General features: G+C 39.5%; 1 protein-coding gene across 1 annotated transcript in view; it reads left to right on the top strand.

The window, feature by feature from the left end:
- SYNE2 (spectrin repeat containing nuclear envelope protein 2) overlaps positions 1-24,586 on the top strand; it is a 3,814,665-nt gene that overhangs the window by 2,024,038 nt on the left and 1,766,041 nt on the right. The window contains exon 61 of the mRNA XM_044073561.1: positions 4,325-4,447. Within this exon, the coding sequence (XP_043929496.1) occupies positions 4,325-4,447 (123 nt within the window). The remainder of the gene's footprint in view (positions 1-4,324; positions 4,448-24,586) is intronic.

Here is a 24,586-nt window from a genome sequence, read left to right as displayed (position 1 = left end):
GCGGGAGATATCTTTAAGAACACTGGCAATATTAGGTTCATAGGTTCATAGATTAGTACTAAGCTAACTGCCCTTGCAAGCCATTTTAAGCCTAGCCAATTATCCCTTGTGAGACTCAACCCCCACACCTTGTGTTTGAAAGGCAAACACCTTAACCATTAGGCCACCCTCCCAACCCCTTAAAGGTTCATGGACTAATACTAGGCTAACTGCCCTTTTGGGCCATTTTAAGCCTAGCCAGTTACCCCATGTGAGAATCAAACCCTGCACCTTGTATTGGTAAGGTAAACAACTTAACCATTATGCCAACCTCCCATATTAACATAAAAATCAAGGTAAAAATGGTAATGATAAAAGAAAAATATGGGAGTGAACCAAATAGAAGCAGAAAATGTTAAGAAGAGGTGGCAGGAATATACAGATGAGCTAAGTAAGAAGAGTCCGAACATCAATGATACAGACAATGGCACATTCTGTTATCTAGAGCCAGACACCTTGGAAAGTAAAGTTAAATGGACCTTTGAAAACTTTTCCAATATGGAGGTTGACGTGAAGGTTTAAATTTTAGCTGAGTTGTTTAGAATCTGTCAAAGTTATGTTGTTAAAGTACTTCTCAGAATTTGCCAGCAAATTTAGGAAATTAAATTCCAGTCCCCCACTCTAAAAAAGCAATGTTAAGGAACGTTCAAATTATGACCAATTACACTGGTTACATGTGATAGCAAGATAATAGTCAGTGTCCTGCAAACTGAACTCTAGTAATAAATAAGCTGCCAGATATATAAGTTGGTTTTGGAAGGATTAGAGGCACTGGGGTTTAAATTGGCAACATCCTCTGGATAATTAAGAAAGCAAGGGATTTCCAAAAAAGTTGGTACTTCTGCTTTATTGACCACTATAAACGGAGATGCCAACTCACCTTATTTGCCCCTGAAGAATCTGTATGCACAGCAAGAAGCAAGAGTTAGAAATTAATATGGAACCAATGACTAGTCGTACTGTCACTCTACCTGTTTAATTTGTATGCTTAATATGTCATGAAAAATGCTGGGTTAGACAATTCAGATGTTGGAATCATTACTGGGAGAAATGCTAACAACCTGAAATATGCAGATAAAACGAATATGATGGCAGAAAACGAGGAAGAGTTAAAGATGCTGTTGAAGGTGAAAGTAGAAAGTGCAAAACCTGGCTTGCTCCTAGCATCAAAAGACCTAAAATTATGTCATCTACCACTATTAGTTATTTGCACATAGGTGGGGTAAGAAGAGAAGGCAATGATGGATTTTATTTTCCTAGGCTCAAAGATGCTTGCTTCTTATAAGGAAGGCTATAGCAAATCTGGATAAAATGGTAAAGAGCAAAAGACATGACATTGTCAATATAAATACATACAGTCAATGCCATGAGTTTCCTATTAATAAAATATAACCTTGAGAGATAGATTACAAGTAAGATTGTACAACAGAACAGCAATGATTTTCAGCTGTGATGGAGAAAACATGAGAATTCCATGACTATAAGAATATCAAAACACTTAATACGTAATGAAATAAACCCGGACTACTAAGTAGAAGGTCTGATAGAAAACCTAAAACTCAGATGCTTTGGCTACATAATGCAAAGGCAGGATTCACTAGAGAAAACACCGATACTGGGACAGTTCAGAAGCAAAAGGGGAAGGAAGTGGCACAAGCTAAGATGGAGAGACAGAGTTACTGAAGTAATGAGTATATATTTGTAAAAACGTAAAGAAGCACTTGTTCACAGGCAGGCCTGGTGTGCTAAAGTCCTTGAGGTCAGGAGGAGTCAAACTCGGCTAAATGACTAAAGAGCAAGAAAGGTGTTGTAAAAGGTAATGTTTATCTTAGACCCCCATGGAAAAATCTGATTCCTTCTTGTGATCTCAGTTTTCTTTTATTTTGAAGGCAGTTACTAAACATCTCATAGAATTACTTTTATTCACTTCATTTAAAATGTCTGACTTATTAAACCTCCTTGCTTGTGGGTGCCACTTTACCTAGGAGAGTTTTTCAGTGTCAGGCTCTTATTATTCATGAACTTCTAGTGTTCCATTAAGACAACGTTTTCATTTTTTTCAGTAATCTCTCTTTTTGCTTATTTCAGGTGTTGCCATTGATCAAAAGATTCAGCTACCCTTTTACTGTTTACAATCTTCAGAATTTGGAAGAGAAATTGTTGCATGTAGTAGAGTCTTGTAAACATTTATTCTGTGTTGTTTCTAGTATAAAATCTTTTAGCAATTCTGTATATTCCTTTGCTCAAAATTGATTTTAAACAGTATTTCTAAGGAGAACTGAAGAACATGACTTCCTTGTTGGATTATTTTTATGACTCTACAAACAAACCCATTTTCCAGAGAAGCCATGGGTTATTCTACATGTGTAGCTGCTCGATCAGATTTATTTCTGGAAGTTTTTGTTGGTTGTGTCTGTGAAGCTGTGACTTGGACTTCTATCCATATGTTTGCTGCACATTACCATCTGGACCTTCAGTGTGATGCTGGAGATGGCTGAATGCTGCACTGGTTCAATGTACATTGCCACAAGCTTCCTTCTGCCTGTATAGTGTCTTGGGAGTCAAATCACAGGCAATTATTAGTGAAAAAGACAGAAGGGTGAAAAAATACTCTAGTACAGCTATATGAGATACCGACAGTAACCGTATGTGGGTTTTTTTTGTCTTATAGAGCTATGTTGTGGAATGAGTTAGTGAAAGTATGTTATGAGTGTGATGAAATGATTTGCAGCCTGATCCTATCCTTATTAGGAGGCAAGAAATGGAGGATGTTTTCATTTCTGCATACATTTAATGGAATCCTAGTTGTTGTTGACTCTTCAGAAGTATACTAAGATTCTTTCTTGTCAAGCTGCCTGGCTGTCAAGTTATTTACTTGCAAGACTCCGACAAGACTTGACCTTTGGTCTCCAAAGGATGCGTTTATATATCATTGATTGGTTTTATTGGTGTCACTGTCAAACAGGAGATTGTCTGGGAGTTGTTTACTATGTATTTGTTCTTGTTTATTGAGACCATACTTGAGTTTATTTTTGCAATTTCTCAGCTTGCAAATTATACCTTTTATTATTTTCTGCACATTTTTATACTAAAGTGATGACGTCTTGATGGTTTTCTGAGTAATGTCAGTCAGAAAAGTTGCTATTTTTTGAAAACTGTGTTGAAAAAAAGACTTCAAAGGGATAAACTTATGAGCAAAAAATTACCAAAGTACAGGAAATAAATAAATCATCTATTGTAATGGTGAGTATCTCACACAAGTGTAGTACCAAATGTTGATACTTAAAAATGGCATCTCATATATGCAACTGCTTAATATTAATGCTATCACCACGTTCATGTATTATGTAAATATTTTAACATGTGCAACTTGATGCTTATGGGTTATAATTCTTGATGTGCAGCTGAGTGAGCACCATCAGGAAGTTGCCATGGAAACTCATCTGTTTCACATTATTGGGGTGACTTTAGAGGGGGGGGGGAGGCAGAAATGGTACCTTTGACAGTTAGATTCTGGCATCTGCATCCCATCCAAGGCTTATGATTGAGTTATCTGTTTGTTATGTCTTTGTTAACAGAGCACCAGGTAACAAGTACCTGCCTCCTCTGGTGACCCAGAAGCTTTTGTCTGGTTAAATGACGGGATCTAAATTTCACTGCACATAAGTAGAGGTTGTGAGAAGTGAAAGTGGATGTTCATTTCTCAAGGCTTGTTGTTTGATCATATTGCTGACTTAGAGTTAACCAGGCTAAGATCTTCAAAGCCCCATCTAAAACTGCCTTCTCTCACTTGGCTGATCATAACCCAAGGAAACAGGAACCTTCCTTTCTGAATTAGGCTTGATTAAAATGTTGTAAAACAGTCTTTAGTGCTAGTTTTCAAAGCATACAAAAAGAAAAAAAAAAGCAGGCTTGTTTTTTTTTCTCCTTGATGCCTGCTTGCCATAATGTTTCTCTGTTAGTCAGTCCTACTTCACCCTATGAGTGAGAAACAGTCACACAGGCTATCATGCAAGCAGCTATTGGGTTTTCTCTTAAATAGCCCTAACATCTCCCATAGTGGCTGACAGGAGCAAGCACCCTTGTCACTGTGAGGGTGGCCTGTGTTCTCTCCATGTCATGTTCTGTTCCCACACATACACACCCACTTTGAGTTACCATCACCAGTTTGCAATCAGTTGACCCCACAAAAATGAGCGGTTATGAGGAACAGAGTTGAAAGAGAACTGTTAAACATTAACAATTTGTCATATGATTGCTTACTATTTCATTTTTTTAAACACAGGAATTAGATGTTATTGAAACAGAAGTTAAGAAGATAGAGAAAAGTACTGGCAAAATCAGAGCCATATTAGAATCAACTGATGTAGTTGGCATTTCCCTTGAAGAACACCTTAAGAACCGAGAGGTAAGCAACATTTCATTTTTGCAGAATAAAATGTAAAGCATTCACTACTGAAGCCACGTGTTGCAGCATTACTTTACTTCTTGAAAAATCTGACTTGGTTCCTTAAAATTGTATATATTTTTTATTTCATGTGCACTTCAGTTAAGAATCTAAATATGGGGAAAGAGGCTACAACGTTTAATTTATGCAAGTGCATTTCTGTATCATATTGGAACACCAGACCCATTGGCATTCAGGAGAAGACTTAAGGTGAAACCACTGTAATGTATTTCATTCTCTCATTTCACTGTACCTGAGTGCCAGATTTACTTAGATTTCACAGTACTTATTCATTCCCTCACTTCCTTGGACAGTGAGGGGTTTACAACAAAATCTTGAACTTTGTCAGTCATCACAGAGACTTGCAATCACAAGATGACATATACAGAGATAGAAAAAATTAAAAGTAGTGCAGATGTCTCTGTGTTATCGCTAAAAGTAAAAACAAAACATGAGATGCTTGGCTAATTATAACACTCAAAAGTACAAACACTTTTATTATGTATATAAGAAAATTGCATACTAAACCTTAAAAATCAGTTGTATGTAAAAAGTCAACACATTTATATTAACATTCTTCACTAACAGTCCATGCCATAAAAATATCATCCACAGAAAGCTTGTAGTATGCTACATGTTGCCTAAATATATTGCTAGAACCAGAGGTACATACCAAATGGGGCTTTATACTCAATTATTGGCCTAATGAGGGAGGAGTACGGAGAAGTAATAACCTTTTTTCTGGATGCAGTCCCTTTACTTATGGGATGAACCAAGTAAAAGGCTTTTCTGACCACTGCCGCTACATGATGGTCAAATGTGAGTTTGTTGTAAAACTGAGTACCCAGGTCTCTCACCACAGGTTGTGTGCTTAGGAGGTTGCCACTGATGTGGTAAACAGTAGGGGCCATGTTTTTGCCAAATGGTATGATGATACCTTTTTTTGCATTTAACTTGAGGCAATGAATTTGGCAGCAGTCATTAGTTACTGTGAGACCCTCTTGCAGTATGTTAACATCATTGAGAGTCAATGACAGCACCCAATTTACAGTCATCTGTAAATGTTTTCAGCCACAGGTCTTTTGTCTTTGCCTGGACATCTGAGAAGTAGATGCCAAGCAGTAGGGGTCCCTGGACAGATCCCTGGGGAACTCCGCTAGTGACAGGTCTGCTATCGGAGATGGAGGTGCCTATTTTGACCTTGTGGGTCCTGTTGGTGAGGCGGTTGACCACCCACCTGATGAGACAGGGATTTACACCAAGTTTTGTTAGCTTTTTGATGATGCCTGAGTGGGGGAGTGTGTCAAAGGCCTTGGGTAAGTCAAGGTAAGCTATATTTACTGACATTCCCTCACCCAGAGCCTTGGTGAAAGTCTCAAAGAAGTCAACCAGGTTCAGCAGGCAAGATCTGCCATTGACGAATCTGAACTGGGTGGTGTCAAGTACTTGGAGATTGCCTGTGTCCTTATTTATGATATCCATAATAATGTGCTCCATGGCTTTAGAGATTAGACTTGTCAAGCTAATGGGACAATAGTTTCCAGGGTCAGTAGTGCACCACTTCTGTGCAAGGGGATGACAATGGCAGTTCTCCACTCTGCTGGAATGAAGCATGTACTTAGGCTGTGGTTGAATAGGGTGGACAATGGGAAGCTAGTTCTTGCTGGAGATGGTGCAGTATACAGCCTGGGATACTATTAAGTCCCATGGAAGCTGGTTTCTTTGCCTTGGATAGGGCATTTAACACTTGATTCACGTAGAAATTATAGAAAGGGCATTTGGGGGAGACAGGGACTGAAGTTTGTGCTGAACCTCTCTGCTACCAGCTTAGCTAAGTCAATTACACAAGGTAAAGATCTCAACTGGATGATTACAGCTAGATTCATATGGTATGATTACCTCAAACCTGTAGCACATTGCAGTTGATCCCAGGTTTTGCATGATTAACCTAGTCCTGTTGTTTTCATAGGCTCATTTGACATTTGATTGTTTATTCAGGATGCACTTCCTCTTTAGGCCAATCTCATCCTGTAAATTCTCCTCCAGACTGAACATAAATTTCCCCTAGGTCTAACAGACTTTAATTGGTACAAATTCTTAAAATTCATGATGCTGCTATCAGTCTGGATGGGATGCCCTTAACACTGTTTTGTTGGATATTCAAAATAAATACTTTCTTGAATCAGCAAAAGGATTGGAGGGCAACACCAAAAATGTTGATGTCTGAATTCATACACCTGAAGATGTGTGGTACCATCTTAAAAAGACATATTAGGCTGACTCCCTTTCACCCTGCATTACAATGTGTGTAAAAGGCTGTGTGGCATCAGAAAGTCACATATTTGGTTGCAAAAGGAAACAAAAGTTTCATTCTAGGAATTTCCTAGGCATAGGTAAACATTCAACTTTGTTATCAAGTGCAGTTGCCACTGGAACCTTAAGTCTCTCACAAACATTGCCTCATAAAATATTTCTCCTAGTTTTTAGCCATGATCTAGATAATGCAGCAATATATATACATTTTAGACTTAAAAATATCTTGGGCGTACAGTATTAGGTTACGTATACATTGAGCACTTGTTAGTTATTGGACTATGCATATGTTAGGAAGTGTTGTCATAGAAGGGCATGTGAATCACATAGAGAATTAATGCAACTTTTCATACTTAACAACTAGTGTAATATGACTCATATGCAGAATGATTCTCATAGTTTAGATTGCAAACAGAAGAATGTTTGCTTAGATTCTGGTTTCTAGACTGCTGAAATTAAAAGAAAACCCACGATGAAATTGAAATACATTAGTATTACCCTTTTTCTTGTATTTTAATTTGTTATACCCTAAAATGGCCACCATGTATTGTTTAATTTCAGTAATAGTGCTGCGAGTTACTGTCTTCATTGATAGTCTCTCAAAGCAGTGCTAATGATTCATTGTAACTGAATTATTCTGAATGTTGCTTACTGTAAGATGTCAAGAAGCCTTTCCTGCTCCATTTACATTTTATTCAGTTGAAAAAAGGTAGATAGAAGAGTTTTGTTAAGTGTTCAGAGCTGTAGTCCTAAAAATTCCAGAATCCCCCACACACACATTGTTGCTAGGAGTGGGACTTGCCAGCAAGTGTAAGAGCTGTGCATACTCAATTTTTCCTCACAGCTGTCACTTCAAAGAGCTAATTAAGCAAATGAAAGCTACTTGCAGTTGTTTGTACTTTACTTTTATACAGTTGCATGCATAAAGCAGCATTTCCCTGGCCAGAAGTATTTACCAGTTTGTGTAGTCTTGCAATGTAAGTCTCTCATGTTCTCCATATAAGGATATTTCTAACAGTTAAGCCTTTCGAAAAGTTTCTCTTTAGCTGCTAATATGTGCTGTATTGGTGCTGTACTGAACTCAACAAGACATACTTGGAGGTTAAAATTGTGAGTGGTGACTAACCATTTAAATTGCAGAAAATTATATGCTTAGCCTATGTCTTGTAGGAAATTTTAAGAAAAAGTTGTGGGATGTTTATGACTTTTTGAAAGAAATAAATGTAAATAAAAAAAATGAGAGGTACTGAATTGTTTCTGTATACAAATCTGCATAAAGGTGTAACAGAAAATCTTAGCATTTCAATTATATCCCACTTGACTTATGTTTACTCTGGCAGAGTTGTATTGAAAGTCTTGTATCTCCTTTGAAGGCTTTAGCTACTTCCCAAAAGAATTTCCCATCAAATGTTCATAGGAGCACAAGATACTAGTGTTATGTGACCATCATTCATAGGCGACATCTTCAGTTCTCATCTTTTCAAGAAATTCACTTCTTACGTAAATGCTAGAGTAATTTTATCTATGTAGGGGTGGCTTGTGGTAATTTAATGTCTATCATCTTTCTCAGAGATCTTTCTCTGAGATCTTTAGTCTGGCATTTTTAAATATGAATTTTTAATATTGGTAGTGTCTTGTTAATCTCTTTACCAGAACTTTCTGAAATGACATTTTACTACCTAATTCCCCCTTTTTAAGATGAATAGCACAAAGTTAGAGAAAGGCCACAAGAGAAGGGATAGATTTATTAAACTTGACAGCATGAATCATCGAAGGAAGCTACTAAAGGATTGAAGAAACAATTGCAGTCTGGTATTTCTGAGTAGGATCATTTTCTAAAGTACCAGAGTTCTCCTCACTGGGCTGTGTGCTGCTAAAAGATAATACCTCAGCAGCACCTTTGTCAGTACTTGAGATTATGTCTTCAGACATCATGCCAGGTCTAGAGGCTTTAGCATTAGATGTGCTTAGTGATCATTCAGTTATTTTCAACTTATGCCTTCCAGTCCTTCATGTAAATTAGCCTTCGACTTGGTTCAGTCCTCCTTTGACTATATGTTTTTCATAGAGTATTTTAATATTGTACAAGAAGCCGTGGTAAAATAACAGGGACCTAATTTGTTAACCATTACTGGAATGATATCGGTGTATGGCTAGAACTATAAGATGTGCATATTCAAAGACACTGGTAAAGGCCCATGATTGCAACAATCCCCCATTAATATTCCAAAACGTGCACGCTGATTGGTCAGCATGCACGTTGCAAATCAAAGACTTATACTAATGGAAAAAGGTCCTTATACTAATGGAAAAAGATCTTCGTTACTTTTTAGAAACTGTCTCACTATGTTAAAGGAGTTTGACATAGCTAGACAGCTTTAAAAAAAGTAACGGAGATCTTCCTTTCTCTGTTGCTTTTTTTAAAGCTGTCTCTCTATGTTAAATGAGTTTAACATAGCGAGACAGCTTTAAAAAAAGCAACAGAGATTCTCCGTTGCTTTTTTTAAAGCTGTCTCGCTATGTTAAACTCCTTTAACATAGCGAGACACTTCGTAAAAAGCAACGGAGATCTTGCTTTCTCCATTGCTTCTACCCACAGCTCTGATGTACTGCGTAAGTATACGCATGTGCAGTACATCAGAACTGCCGCAGAATACCAGACAGCTGTGGAAGGGCAGCACAGAGGCATTATACAATGCCATTATTCAAGAAAAGTAAGTATTTTCTTTCTTAAATAATGTCATTGTATAATAGCAATAACCCACTACTGGGTGTGGGTAGTGCTGGATTTACCCACGGTTGTCTTTGTTTGGCCACTTGGGCTTCGCCCTCGTGACCAAACCACACCAACCGTGGGTAAATCCAGCATTACCCACAACCAGGCGTGGGTTATTGATTAAAGAGCACATTCTCCCAACATGTCTGCTGATGAGGAAAATTTACATATGAGGCAAATGTATTCCATTTTGTCATGGTACAAACAGGGAACATGTCCTTTTTTAAAATTACTCAAGTGAATCTTACTGAAATGAACAGTCCAAAGACAACAGCTGTATTCGTGATTCAAAACCAGAGAACAAACCCACTCAGTGTTGAAAAAACAGTTTAATAAATCCATTGTTTAAGCACTTTCATCCATCAAAACAGACTTCATCAGAACAAACAAAATGAAACATTGCTGTGGTTTATATAGTATTCACAATCAAATTAAGTTACATCACTTCTTGTTAAATCCATCATACTATGTCACTTCCTTTTAAAATAAAATACGTTTAAATTGTACTTACAAACACAGTAAAAATAAGATTACAATATTTTGTATAGAACTTGAATAAAAGTTTCTTGTGTTAGTCATATGTTTGTATTAATTATACTGTGTTTAAAATATATTATATTAAATAGAACAAATAGTATGCATCGGTCACAATCTGTCACTTCTCATTTTCAGTACTACCTGTACAGACAGGCTGCCATTTAAACGTAGAGGATTGATAATGTCCAATATCTGTTGCCAGTAAAGTTTACAATATTCTAGTTTAGTTTCCTATTGATGCCCTCTTGGGTCAATGGGAACAGTTTTAAGTACAAAAAATAAAAAAGTACTGCTTTCACACGCCTTAGTATGTTTATACAAAGCATTATTCTCTACCTTGTTTTTGATATATAAATGCTCATACACTCACTTTTTAAATAACCTTTCAGTTTTCCCAACATAAAAAAAACAGAGAAATCCCTTCTGTCAATCCTCAGAGTCTCCTGTATAAGAATTTTAGTGAATATCTTGAATTATATGGGTGAATATTTTAGCTAGCCTATGGAGTACCCTATATATCTAAAAAGCGATAAAGAGAGATTAAAGGCTCGCCAAAATAAAAAATAGATAGTGCCTTTATTATTCTTTAAAGATATTTTATAAACTAAAAGTCACGTGATGCATAGTCTGCTGCCAATCAGAAGGCTGACATGAAGAACACCCATAGATAGACATGATTTATGTATTGTTCACATGAGTGATCCTGCTAATGTGTCCTATGTGCATTAATTCAAAGCGAGACATTTGAGACCCTGGCAACGTAGCCCTTTTTTAAAGTTTCAAGGTTCCTAAATTAGTAATGGGAACACGTTTTGCAGATTAATAATGGGAACAAGTTTCTGCAGTTCCCTATTTGAATCCTGACAAAATGAAATACAAATAGCCAAATTTCACCTAACCAGTCAGAAATCCGTAATCCTTACAACCGCCTGCATCCCCCCAGAAAAAATGCGTGGACTACTTAAAACTTGCTCAACTATTTATCATGCACTGTCAATCAAGAAGTAATCCCGCTCAGTGACTTTAACATAGACTAGACCCCTAACAAACTTAACTCTGTTCCCCATAATATTAACCTCTATCATTTCACTGAGCTGAGATAACAACCAACCCAGTTTGACAAAGTTTCCAAAAACATCCATGCTAGACTGTGTGCTTTCAACCAACCTTGAAAAAAATTAAACTAGCCAGCACGATTCCAGACTGTCTCAGTGATCATCACCCCTTACATTAACAGAGGGTACCACAAACTTCCCAACCCCTGTACTTCAACTCTGTGAGAAACTTAACTAATTTTGGTAAATCTATATTTAATGATGCACTTAAACAGTGTGACTGGGAACTGCTCAAATATCCATCTCTAGATGAAGCTTTTTAACCATACTAAACTAACAAGCCCCACTGAGACCTAAAAGAGTGAAAATAAATTCTGCCAAATGGCTAACATGTCAAACTAGACAAGTCATGAGAGGCAGAGACAATGGATGGAAACAGTGGCACAAATTTAGGACTCAGTCCTACCTAGATACATGTTGGTGCTTCAGAAACTGCAAAAAGGCACAAGTTCATTTTGATAAAAATAACAATCTCTCCACAAACCAGACCACACATACAAAAAAAAAAAACAAAAGATTTTGGCTAAATTTAAACAATCTCTTAAAACCAGGCATAAACCCACCCCAAATCCTTTCCCATCTGAATCCAGCCAGGACATTGCAGACAAATTCAACAAACACTTCATATCTAGTAGTATACTTAACTCAAATAAAAACCTATACCCACCTCACCTAACCCCAACTCAATCTAACAATTATCTAGACAAATACCATCAAAAATACATTAAAAAACTAAAACCCACAACACAAGCTCCTGACAATCTTCCATCTGAATATCTCAGTATAGCCGCTGACACCATTTGCTAGTCTGTATCTATCCTAGTTATTTATTTATTTATTTAACATTTGTTTACTGGGAAAGTCTGACTGAGACAGAGCCTATTTTCAGCGGAGGCCTGGGGAGAAATACACCAGAAGCATGTTTCTGGAATGTAGGAAGAAGCCGGAGTACTCAGAGAAATCCAGCTGCAGGGAAGACATGCAGACTCCGCACAGAAGGCACCCCAGCCGAGAATTGCACCAGAGAACCTCTTGCAGTGAGGCAACAGTGCTAACCACTGCACCACCCTTATTAATTAATTAATTAATAAATCCATTACCAAAAACTACACCCCAGCCCTATGGAAAGCTTCTTCATTATACCATTACACTAAGGTGGTACATCCACCATACTGTCAAACTATTGCCCTATAGCAGTCCTTCCTCCTCTCTTTAAAATAGTTGAAAAATGCATATACATCAGGAACTCCTACCCCTTCTACTTGATAACTAATTACTTTTTCCTACCTAACCTGGCTTTTGACCCACCACAGCAACGGAAATGCCTTAGTACATTCCCTCAATACCATAATCAAAGTAAGAACCCATGTAACTTTTTTCCTCTACTATTTTCCTGGACTTGTGATAAGCTTTCAACACAGTCACAAATCAACTAAATCTTATAGGCCTCACAACTCCCTCAACTAGTTGGTTCACCAGCTACCTGAAAAGTTGCACCCAATCTGTAAAATGGAATGACTCCCACTTCACCTTCCTTCCAGTCACTACACAAGTCCCCCCAAGGCTGCATAATTGGGCCAATACTTTTCAGTATCTTCATGGACAAGGAATCAGAACTTGCCTCCATAATACAACATGCTGATGACTCAGCTTTAGTTTGCTCTTCCTCAAATCTTCCCACCTTAGGAACCATCACACAGGAACTTCTTGCCTCTATAGAAAACTGGCTAAATAAATCTCAATTGCTCTTAAACACCTTTAAAACCAAACTAATCCAATTCCTTCTCAAAACATAAATCAAAACAGGCACTACCTTTAATATTATCTCCTCAAACAACACAAAAATTTAAAACGTGACCAACACAAAATTACTACGAGTTATCATTGATAAGTTAAAATTTGATCTGTATTTTGACACTGCAGTCAAAAAGGCATACTGCAGACTAGGCTGTCTTTATAGGACAAAGCACCTGCTACACTGGCAGATGTACCATGGGCCTAGGAGGCTGAAGCCCCCATTGCATTACTAAGCATCAAAAGGTTTTAAAAACGAATCCACTCATGCCAAGATCAAGCAGTGTTTACCTTTGCCTTATGGTTGCTGCAGTTTAATTGCTGGTGTGTTTCTTCACCAAGTAAAGGGAATTTTATTTTGCTGCCATTCAAGTGTCTCTGTCTTCTGCTGCCATTCATGTGTGTCTTCTGCTGCTGTTCGTGTGTGTCTTCTGCTGCCATTCATGTGTGTGTGCGTGTGTGTGTGTGTGTGTGTGTGTGTGTGTGTGTGTGTGTGTGTGTGTGTGTGTATCTTCTGCTGCCATTTGTGCGTGTGTATGTTTCTTCTGCTGCAATTCGTGTGTGTGTGTGTGTGCAGCCATTCATGTGTGTGTGTGTCTTTTGCTGCTGTTCGTGTGTTTTTGTGTCTTCTGCTGTCATTTGTGCATGTGTATGTGTCTTCTGCTGCTGTTCATGTGTGTGCGTGTCTTCTGCTGCCGTTCGTGTGTGTGCGTTTGTCTTCTGCTGCCGTTCATGTGTTTGTGTGTGTGTGTGTCTTCTGCTGCCGTTTGTGTGTATCTTCTGCTGCCATTCGTGCCTGTGTCTCTTCTGCTGACGTTCGCATGCACATGCGTGTGTCTTCTGCTGCCATTTGTTTGCGTGTGTGTGTTCTGCTGACATTCGTGTGTGTGAGTGTGTGAGTGTGTGTGTGTGTGTGTGTGTGTGTGTGTGTGTGTGTGTGTGTGTGTGTGTGTGTGTGTAAAATGCCCCAGTTAGGTATACCTGGTTGTTAGTGTTACTCAGGCTCAAACCCTGTACCTTGGGTACAAGAAACAAGAGCCTGAATTCTCTACCCATACCACCACTTGTGATTCAGAGAGTTGAGTCCATAGCTCTCAACTTTTCAGATTTTCACAGAATGTCTGGAATGCTTGGCTCATACTTTTCGTCTGTTCCTCTTAAAGTTTGTGGTTTTCTGTCAAATCAGTGAGAAGTGAATTCACTAGATAATGATAGTCTCCCTATCTTTAAGGGAACGCATAATAACACAAAGTATTTTATTCTAGCAACTTTCTAAATTTATACTAGCAATGTTTAAAATGTGTCCCTGGTTTTGGGCCTTTGCCCCCCCCCTCCCCCAATAAATTTTGGCTTTTTCCAGATTTCTTGTGCTGCAAAGCTGAGAGATATAGTTGAGTTTCAAGTGCATTTTACACGGAGCTGAGGGCTTCAGGGGAAAAGAAGTTTAGTATTGCTTATGCCAAGTCTGTTTGCATTGTTTGTAGCATAACAGGTAGTATACTTACTTTTGATGCAGAAGCTGTGGATTCTACTCCCACAGTAGGTATTGGATTGGATTGCTGATACTGTCCTGCGTTGTACTTAAAGGAGATGGATGCTGCAGTCCTGGAATGTCCAACTTTGGACGAGATACCTAGTAACTATGAACTTGTTATCAGTTCCATTCCCTATTGCAGTATTACTAACTTATCATTTTTTTTTTATGTAACATAGACAATTTATTCTTCAAGGGCAACAGGCACTTTATTTGTAGATGAAACAATGAAATATAAAGTTGTTTGCAAGCAACAACTTCTTCATTAGTTACAGATCTCTTTAATGTGGAATTATTTAGATGACTTTTATTTCTGCAGAGATTGTACTTATTGACCGATACTGGTGGATTGAGTGGCCTTTTATGGTTGAAATTTTCTGAAATTAGTAGTTTTTCATTGTTGGGTTATACATTTTGTTTCATTGCTTACTAGAATTTTTGTGTCTTTCGGCTTTTCCCGGTTAGGGGTCGCCACAGCGGAACTCCGGTCTGCTAATGATTGGCAGTAGAGTTTTACGTGCTGGCTTGCCGGGCCTAACGCACAACCTTCAATGAAGGAACGCCCATTCACGCATGTTGTCACACAGAAGACACTCTAACTGAGAACTGAATGGGCAACGTCTAACTGTGAGGCGACAACACTACCGCAGCACCACCACCGCAGTTCATTCATTGCTTACTAGAATAACATTCAAAATTGCAAATTTAAACCACATGCTAACAAGTGGTGCTTTATTATGCAAATAATATAATTTAATACAAGGAAAATTAATTGGGAAGGTGAACATATATGTTTGTTTGTCTTTCGGCTTTTTCCCAGTTAGGGATTGCCACAGCAGAACTCCGGTCCGCTAATAATTGGCAGTAGATTTTTACGAACGCCGAGGTGCCAGCTCGACATTCAACCATCAACGAAAGCACGCCCATTTACGCATGCTTTTTGAATGCCCACCAAACCGCGGAGAGGACATGCAGACTCCACACAGAAGGCACTCCACGCACTCCAGCCGAGAATCGAACGGGAAAACCTCTTGCTATGAGGCAACAACGCTACCACTGCACCACCACGGATTAGTAAGGTGAACATATAAGTATGGTCCTAAAATGCATGCAAGGAGCCTATGGTTTGAAAACAGCCCAAAGGTAAATTTAATTCTCTACTGTCCAGACGCATTTTTTTTTAATGTAGGTTTTAATGCCATTTCAATGAACGTGAGTTTCAAGGGAAGAGAAGTTTATTGCTCATGCTAAGTTTGTTTTCATTCTGAGACTGTATTGTTTGTTTAGCAAGTGTCTATCACTGTTTATGCTATTTTATTTCAATATCTGTGTGGTTAGCAGGACTAAGAAAGAATATATGTGTGTGAATGAGAGAGAGGATAGAGTAATGGTGAGGATGCAAGGAGCAGAGGTGGCAAAGGTGGATGAGTTTAAATACTTGGGATCAGTAGTTCAGAATAATGGTGAGTAAGGAAGAGGGGTGAAGAAGAGAGTACAGGCAGGATGGAGTGGGTGGAGAAGAGTGTCAGGAGTGATTTGTGACAGACAAGTACCCGTAAGAGTGAAAGGGATGGTCTACAAGAGGGTAGTGAGACCAGCTATGTTATATATGGGTTGGAGACAGTGGCATTGACAAAAAGGCAGGAGTTAGAACTGGATGTGGTAGAGTTAAAGATGTTAAGATTTGCATTAGGAGTGATGAGGGTGGACAGGATTAGGAATAAGAATATTAGAGGGTCAGTCCAGGTTGGAAGGTTTGGAGACAAAGCCAGAGAGGCAAGATTACGTTGGTTTGGACATGTGCTGAGGAGGGATGTTGAGTATATTGGGAAAAAGATGCCAGGTAACAGGAAAAGAGGAAGGCCTAAGATAAGATTTATGGATGTGGTGAGAGAGGACATGCAGGTGGTTGGTGTGACAGAGCAAGATGCAGAGGACAGGAAGAAATGGAAACAGATGATCCGCTGTGGTGACCCCTAATGGGAACAGCCAAAAGATGATGATGATGATCTGTAATCACTGTAGAAGTAAATAAAACAGTACTCACATTGATGGGTTTGAACAGCGTTTATGGTAACTGGGGAGAAATGGCCAAGTAATTGAACACCTTTGCCTTGCAAACTCTAAGGACAGAGGTGGTTGTCCATAGGGTCACTCTAGGAGTCAGATTGGACTAATAAGAGAGTGATTTCATAGGTTCATAGGTGTGTACTAGACTAATGGCCCTGGAGCCTTTACAAGCCTAGCCCAAAGGATTACCTAGGCATCATGCCTCCCAACCTTAGTTCCTAGTGCCGCTATCGAGTAGAGCCACTGGAGTGATCCCCGGGGTGAATTTTCTATTTCCCATCCACTCATTTCTCTTGAAGAGGGCCAGTGAGGTGCTCTGCTTGACATGTATGGGAAGTCTATTCCATAGCATGGGCAGTCTCTGGGTTATGAACCTGTCCCTCCAGCATGTTCTGTTGATTGTGGTAATGAGATTGAGGTCTCTGGAGCATGTGATGTGGAGGAATTGGGATTTCTTTAGATGTAGCATTTCTAACAGAGCTGGGTCAGACATGGCTTTGTAAGTCAAGCAGAGATTGCCTCTAAGTAGGCGATATGAGACAGAGAATAGTTGGAGTTTTTTGAGTCTGTCCATATAGGACAAGTGTTTAAGGCCTATGATCCACTTTGTGAGGTACTTTTGTGGCTTCTTCAGTTGCAGGTGTCTAATGAGGTACATGCCAAATGTGGCATTGTACTCGATGACTGGCCTAATGAGGGAAGAGTAGAAGGAGAACAATGACCTCTTTCTTCCTGGATGCAAAACCCTTAGTAATGAGATGTGCCACATAGAAGGATTTTCTGACCACAGTGGCAATGTGGTGTTCGAAAGAGAGGTTGCTGTTAACCTGTGTTCCCAAATCTCTTATAACGCCTTATGTGGTTCAGTGGACTACCGTCAATGTGGTAAATCAAGGGAATTGGGTTTTTCCCAAAGGGGATGATGACACATTTTTTGGCATTGAGCTTAAGGCCATGGTTCTGACACCAGCCGTTGGTCTCATTGAGGCTTTTCTGTAGGATGTCAACATCACTTGGGGAGTTAATAATAGCTCCCAACTTGCAGTCATCTGCAAACTGTCAGCCAGAGTCCCTTCGTGTTGGCCTGGACTTCAGAGAAGTAGATACCAAACAGGAGAGGACCCAGGACCGAACCCTGTGGGACTCCACACATGATTGGTTGGCAGTCTGACTTGGAGTTAGCTTCTTTCACACTGTGGGTTCTCTCTGTGAGCCAGTTTGCAACTCACCTAGTGATATAGGGGTTGATGCCTAGCTTAGTAAGTTTTTTTGTGATTCCTGAGTGGGTAATGGTATCAAAGGCCTTGGCCAGATCAAGGTAGGCTGTATGAACCACCTTACCTTCATCCACAGCTCTGGTGACTGACTCAAAGAAGTCAACCAAGTTGAGCAGGCATGATCTACCCTTCACAAAACTAAACTGTGTGGGATCCAGAGTTTGGAGATTCCCTATATCCTTATTTATTAGGTCCATGATGATGCATTGCATAGCTTTGTATATCAGACTCATCAGGCTAATGGGGCAACTGTGTGGGATCCAGAGTTTGGAGATTCCCTATATCCTTATTTATTAGGTCCATGATGATGCATTGCATAGCTTTGTATATCAGACTCATCAGGCTAATGGGGCAATAGTTCCTGGGGTTTGTAGTCGCTCTTCCTTTGAGGAGAGGGATGACTGTAGCAGTGCACCATTCGTTAGGGACAAAGCCTGAGGTGAGGCTGTGACTGAACGGGGCACACAGATGAGGTGCCAGTTCACTCTGTAGTTCATGTAGAACACAGCCAGGGATACTGTCAGGTCCCATAGAAGCTGTATTCCTGGCCTTGGACAGTGTTGTTTTAACCTGTGCAGCCGTGATACTGGGTGCCTGGCAATCTATTGGTATTGTGATTGGTCCTTTTGGGGGGGGGGGTAAAGTTAGCACTGAATCTGTCCGCCAGTATATTTGCAATATCTGCTGCCTCTGTATAGGCGGTACCATTGTGCAGCAGCTCAGAGCAAATCTGGATATTGCCATGGAGATTCTTTACATAACTATAGAAGGCCTTGTGGTTGTCTTTACTATCTGCTGCAGTTCTGTTTTCATAGAGGATTTGATGAAGGATCTCAACCTTTTGTTGAGGCTGATAAGGGAATTTTTCCAGTCTTGGGACTTCACCTTATTCCGCATCAGTTTCCTCCTTCTGCTGTAGAGTTTGTTTATGGCAAGGGACCACCAGATTGGCTTCCTTTTTTTTGAGGAGAGTGTCTTGGTTCTATTGGGTATGGCGAGATCCATGCATTTGTGTACGTGTTCGTATAGTGATTTGGTGTATGATTTGGCAGTCATGCAACTATTCTCCATTTGCATGGGTGCCGTGAAGTTAGCCACCTTTGTTTTTAGGAGCCCAAAGTTAGCTTTGGAGAAGGTTTTCATGGTGGTTACCTTTGTTGGGAGGGTGGGAGGGATATGGATTTCCAAGGTGATTAGCTTGTGATCGATCTAACCAGGGAGGAGTGGACTAATGGTGTAGAGCAACGGTTGCCCATGTTAGTAATGACCAGGTCAAGGATGTTGCTACCACTAGTGGGGGTAAGAATGAGCTGGTCCAGAGCACTGGAATTAATGAATTCCAGAAAGCGTTGGGCAAGTGTATTGGTGCATGAGTAGTTTTCTCATTTAATGGAGGGGTCGTTGAAGTCGCCCAGTATGAGAGTGTGCGAATTGTCTTTTCAAAATAAAACAAAAGTACATCGCAAAGCATGTAGACTCTGAGTTTCTTGGGGCTTGGCAACACCCACATCCCCAGATGTGTAAGTGGATTTTGACACAAACTTAAAAGAGGAGACTCAACCTGTTCATTAGGTCTCAATCTAAATTACCCATGCCCAGATTTGTACTCAGAAGGGTGTGTTACAAGTTGTGTCAGGGCTAGAGACAGTGTGGCCTTTTTTCGCCGTAATTTTCTCATTGTCAGAACTCAGAGGCTTGCACAGAAAGTTACTATAGCTTTTCTAGGGTACCATGTAGGAAAAACACAGACGTATACAGATGGTGATGCTTTGGTGGTAGGGATTAGTAGGCATGCTGTTTATATGAATAACAGCAACAATATAAAATGTATGCGTGTAGCCACTTGTTCTTTTACTTTCATCTTAATCTAACACCAAAGTAGTTCATAGATGGTGACTATTTTGGGGAGGTTAGGAAGGTAAACAATATTTTTAGATTAGACTTGTGTGTCATAAACTCATCTTGTTATTTTACTGGGAAATATTATTTTAATCTTAAACATTCTACACAGCTTATTTCAAGATTTTTATTCAGGATCAAAAGATTAAAAAAAATCTTGTAAAATGCACCTAGTTGAGAGAGTTTATCTATTATGCCCGAGTGGGGAAGAGTGTCGAAGGCTTTGGCTAGGTCAAGGTAGGCGGTGTGCACTGTCTTCCCCTCATCCATGGCTTTGGTGACTTGTCTCAAAAAAGTTGACCAAATTAACAGACATGACCTCCCCTTGATGAAGCCAAACTGTGTGGGATCGAGTGTTTGGAGGTTGCCAATGTCCTTGTTAATGAGGTCCATGATAATCCATTCCATGGCCTTGCAGATCAGGCTAGTTAGACTAATGGGTCTGTAATTTCACAGATCAGTGGACACTCCACCTTTATGTAAAGGGATGACAGTAGCTGTCCTCCACTCAGCTGAGACAAAAGTGGTACTCAGGCTTTAGTTGAATAGGGAGTGTAATTGTGCTGCATGTTCCTGTCTGAGTTCATGTAGGATGCAGCCTGGGATGTTATCAGGTCCCATGGAAGCTGTATTTTTTGCTTTTGAGAGAGCAGTGATGACCTGATCCCTAGATAGAAGGGGAAGGGGGCAGGTACTGGGAATGTCCTGATTTATTGATGGGGGGACAGTGGGGTGAAATTTTTGCTGAATCTGTCAGCCAGCAAGTTTGCTATATCTACGGCATTTGTATATGTGGTGTCCTTGACCGACAGTTCTGAATTGATCTGGGTGCTACCTTTGAGATTACGGACATATGTGACGAAGGTCTTATGATTGTCTCTAGTAGATGTGGCCAATTTGGACTGGAATCCACCACTGTGCTACATAATCAAAGTAAAAAAAAAATAGCTGCCACCTTTCATTTTCTGTCCTCCTTCTTCCACCAGACACAAACGATATAGCACTTACAACAAAGTTAGCAAATGTGCCTGCAGCTACCCAAACTCCTCCCACCATGGTACTCAATACCCTCAACTGGCTTTAACTTTCACAACACATTACCTTCTCCCAGCTACTCACATCACGCAAAATACTACACCATCCACTTAAAACACAGTCACTGTCAAATCTCATCCAATGGCATGTACCAAATAGAACCCTAAGATCCGCAGAACTGCAACTGTTGCTAATAAATGAAATAATTATTACTGTGATTCTGTGTTCTCTTTGGCCAGCAACTAAAGGTCTAGCAGTTTGTAACAGTTGTGGGATACCCAGTTTCTTAGGTTTCCCTTGCACTTCATGCAATATTTCATTTTAGGAAAGTACAATAAACCTTAGAAATTCATGGAAGCAAGCCAGAGATCCACTTTTCTTCATTATATGAGAAGTAAATTCCTCTGGCAGACAGGCAAAGCAGACTTATCCACTGGAAAGACAATTATACCCGTTCAGAAATTCAGTGTTTAACAGCAGACTTTTCTGATTATGCCTTGGTGCCCACAGCTCATTTCAAGTCACCCACATTAAGTAAGAGAAATCTCTTCACATCATTTTAAAGCATGGGAAGCAGTTCACAAGGCTGTTATAGATAACCAAGAGAGTTTTCATCAAGGGCAGTTATAAATGTGGGCAAACAAAACAGAGGATCCAGATTTTTCAGTCATGCAAGGAGTCGATCAGACAGCATGTACTCTGCTCTGGGATACAATATTTGCTCATGACTGGAAGCTGGAGTCATGCATCCTTCAAGAGATTTTACAAAGGTGGAACCTTCTGCAGGTAGATCTGTTTGTCATGCATTACAAAGAATGAATTCAAAACCTTTTACTTTTTCATTCTCTGTAGCACATTGGGAAAGATGATATTTTCTCCTCCGTATTGACTCAGATATTGAGGTTTGCCTTTTGTTCTTCTCCCCTGATCAAAAACCTGTTACTTAAAGCAAAGAAAGAACTTAATTTCTTCATAACAAGAAAAGGCCATTTACCTACACAAATCCATAGTGACACAATAACTGGGCAATGTTTTGCATTCCAATCAAAGTCATGAATATGTCAGTATGGAGGGTAGAATTTTAATTTCTAATAGTAGCTTGCATTCTGTGTATGTGTTGTATATTTTAAAGAGACAACAAGATCCAACACAAGCAAATCTTGTATGCAGAAGTGGAAGAGATTTGTTTAATGTACCATGTAAAAGGATTTCCATCCTTTGTATATTCCCATTCCAGGATTACTGGAGTATTTAAGTTATTTATTTCATTTGGATTTAGCATCTTCATCAAAGTCCATGGTTATGCATTTACTGCTCGTTAACCAAATTGTTCACAGATATTAGAAAATGTGTCTCTTAATGCTTTCCTTTAAGTAATTCTGTATTTAAGAGCTCCCAAAACATGTTTTTTTTTCTGAAGAGGATTTTAAATTTTAGCTGGAGAAGCAAACATTGCCTTTCTTTTTTTTTTAATTGGAGGAAATTAACATACCTTTCTTGGAAAGCACTTCTTTCTAGTGACTCTTAATTCTGACAGGGAAATTTCACAGTTAAAATTCCCCCACACACACACACAAATCTTATTATTTTTAAAAAAAAGTCTTATTCAGGACTAAGCTAATCCATCGTTCATACTTAACATAATATCAGCAGTATGTACTTACCTGCTGTTCCACTGACAGTTTTCTTTTACGATACTAAAATATTCATAGGAATTTCAAGGCAAATGAGTCTTGTGATCATTTACCAAATTACAAGCCAGTACAAACCCTTAGATTGTACTCCATTTCTCCAAGAGGCCAGTCAAACCCACTGTAAATTGGTGTGCACCCATCCAGTCATCCAGGTTCCATTTGAAGGATAACTGTAAGTTAGTGTGCACCCATTCAGTCATCCACGTTCCATTTGAAGGATAACTGTATGTTATTGTGCACACATCCAGTCGTCCAGGTTCCATTTGAAGGATAACTGTATGTTAGTGTGCTCCCATCCAGTTGTCCAGGTTCCATTTGAAGGATAACTGTATGTTAGTGTGCACCCATCCAGTCGTCCAGGTTCCATTTGAAGGATAGCTATATGTTAGTGTGTACACATCCAGTCGTCCAGGTTCCATTTGAAGGATAACTGTATGTTAGTGTGCAGCCAACAAGGTGTCCAGGTTCCATTTGAAGGATAACTGTATGTTAGTGTGCACCCATCCAGTCATCCAGGTTCCATTTGAAAGATAACTGTATGTTAGTGTGCAGCCATCAAGTCGTCCGGGTTCCATTTGAAGGATAACTGTATGTTAGTGTGCACCTATCCAGTCGTCCAGGTTCCATTTGAAGGATAACTGTATGTTAGTGTGCACCCATCCAGTCGTCCAGGTTCCATTTGAAGGACAACTGTATGTTAGTGTGTACCCATTCAGTCACCCAGGTTCCATTTGAAGGATAACTGTATGTTAGTGTGCACCCATCCAGTCGTCTAGGTTCCATTTGAAGGATAACTGTATGTTAATGTGCACCCATCCAGTCATCCAGGTTCCATTTGAAGGATAACTGTATGTTAGTGTGCAGCCATCAAGTCGTCCAGGTTCCATTTGAAGGATGTTTCAATAGACACTGCATGATGAATCTGTTACTCCACTGGTCCTTGTAATTGTGCAGCTATTAGACTTGTGGAGATGCAAGAGATTCAGGTCAACTGCGTCTGTAATGGTGCAAAAGCCAAGTGATAGATCTTCTCTCAAGATTCTATAAGATACTGACTAGAGATACAGTGCTTCCAACCTCTCTTTGTAGCTCAGGATCTTTAAGCCCACAATCTTTTTAGTTAGGAATCTGTGGGATGAAACTGAACATCATTTACATTTGCTGTGTATCTGTAGACAACTTAAGTATTATTATAGATGGGTCCAACAAATCAGAAAGGTCAGCTGCATCTTTCATTTATGAAAGTATAAAAGAACTAACAGTTAGTACCATACTTTATCAAAATATTTGGTATACTGCATTGTCTTTTGTTCTGAGAAATACAATATATCATAGAAATTGTTTTGCACATCAAAGCTGCTGTATAGTCTGCAATCTACATATTAACCAAATCATACAAGTTAGTTACACAGCCCATTGGTAGTACAGGCTTTAGTATGGCTTTGATACAGGGAATCTTCTAAATGTCTAACTACTGTGGGTATAATACTGGTGCTTTGGAATCCATACAAATCTGTGCAGATGTCACTGAAGATGATAGTACAATTGTGAACCCATCTATCTGGCATAGGGGGATAAAGTACAGACTAAAGTCCATATGACCTGAATTCAGTTAGCTGGTCAGACACTAGAAGAGCTACTGGGGGGAGGACCACAGAAGTGAGCAACAAATACCAGCATGACCGTCCTGTGGGAAGAGGTGGTATTTCTAGTTAGGCAATCACCACTTGTCAGGAGCAGACTTGCAAGGCAATGAAATGGCCAGGAATGGTGATGTGAGCTTGACATTTGTCTGGAAGCATGCACATGACTGAGTAGGGCATCGTAGGCCCCCAAAGTTGCTTGGCTGCTTATGACAGTGGTGTAGCTAAGCATACTCAGTGTACTCAAATGAGTACAGTTTTTTTATGAGCATCTATCAGAAATGCTATGACTCAAACAGCACAGAAATAGAGCTATGCAGAACATGCTTACCTAATAGGAATGCACCTCCAAAAGTCTTCTTAAGGCTATAAGAGACAACAGTTGAAAATAATGCGTCCCCAGAGACAACAGT

The sequence above is a fragment of the Protopterus annectens genome, chromosome 6.part0, assembly GCF_019279795.1.
Source record: "Protopterus annectens isolate FY-2018-M chromosome 6.part0, PAN1.0, whole genome shotgun sequence".
Taxonomy (NCBI): domain Eukaryota; kingdom Metazoa; phylum Chordata; order Ceratodontiformes; family Protopteridae; genus Protopterus; species Protopterus annectens.
The sequence above is the reverse complement of the archived record's forward strand: the minus strand, read 5'-3'. Positions and strand labels throughout refer to the sequence as shown.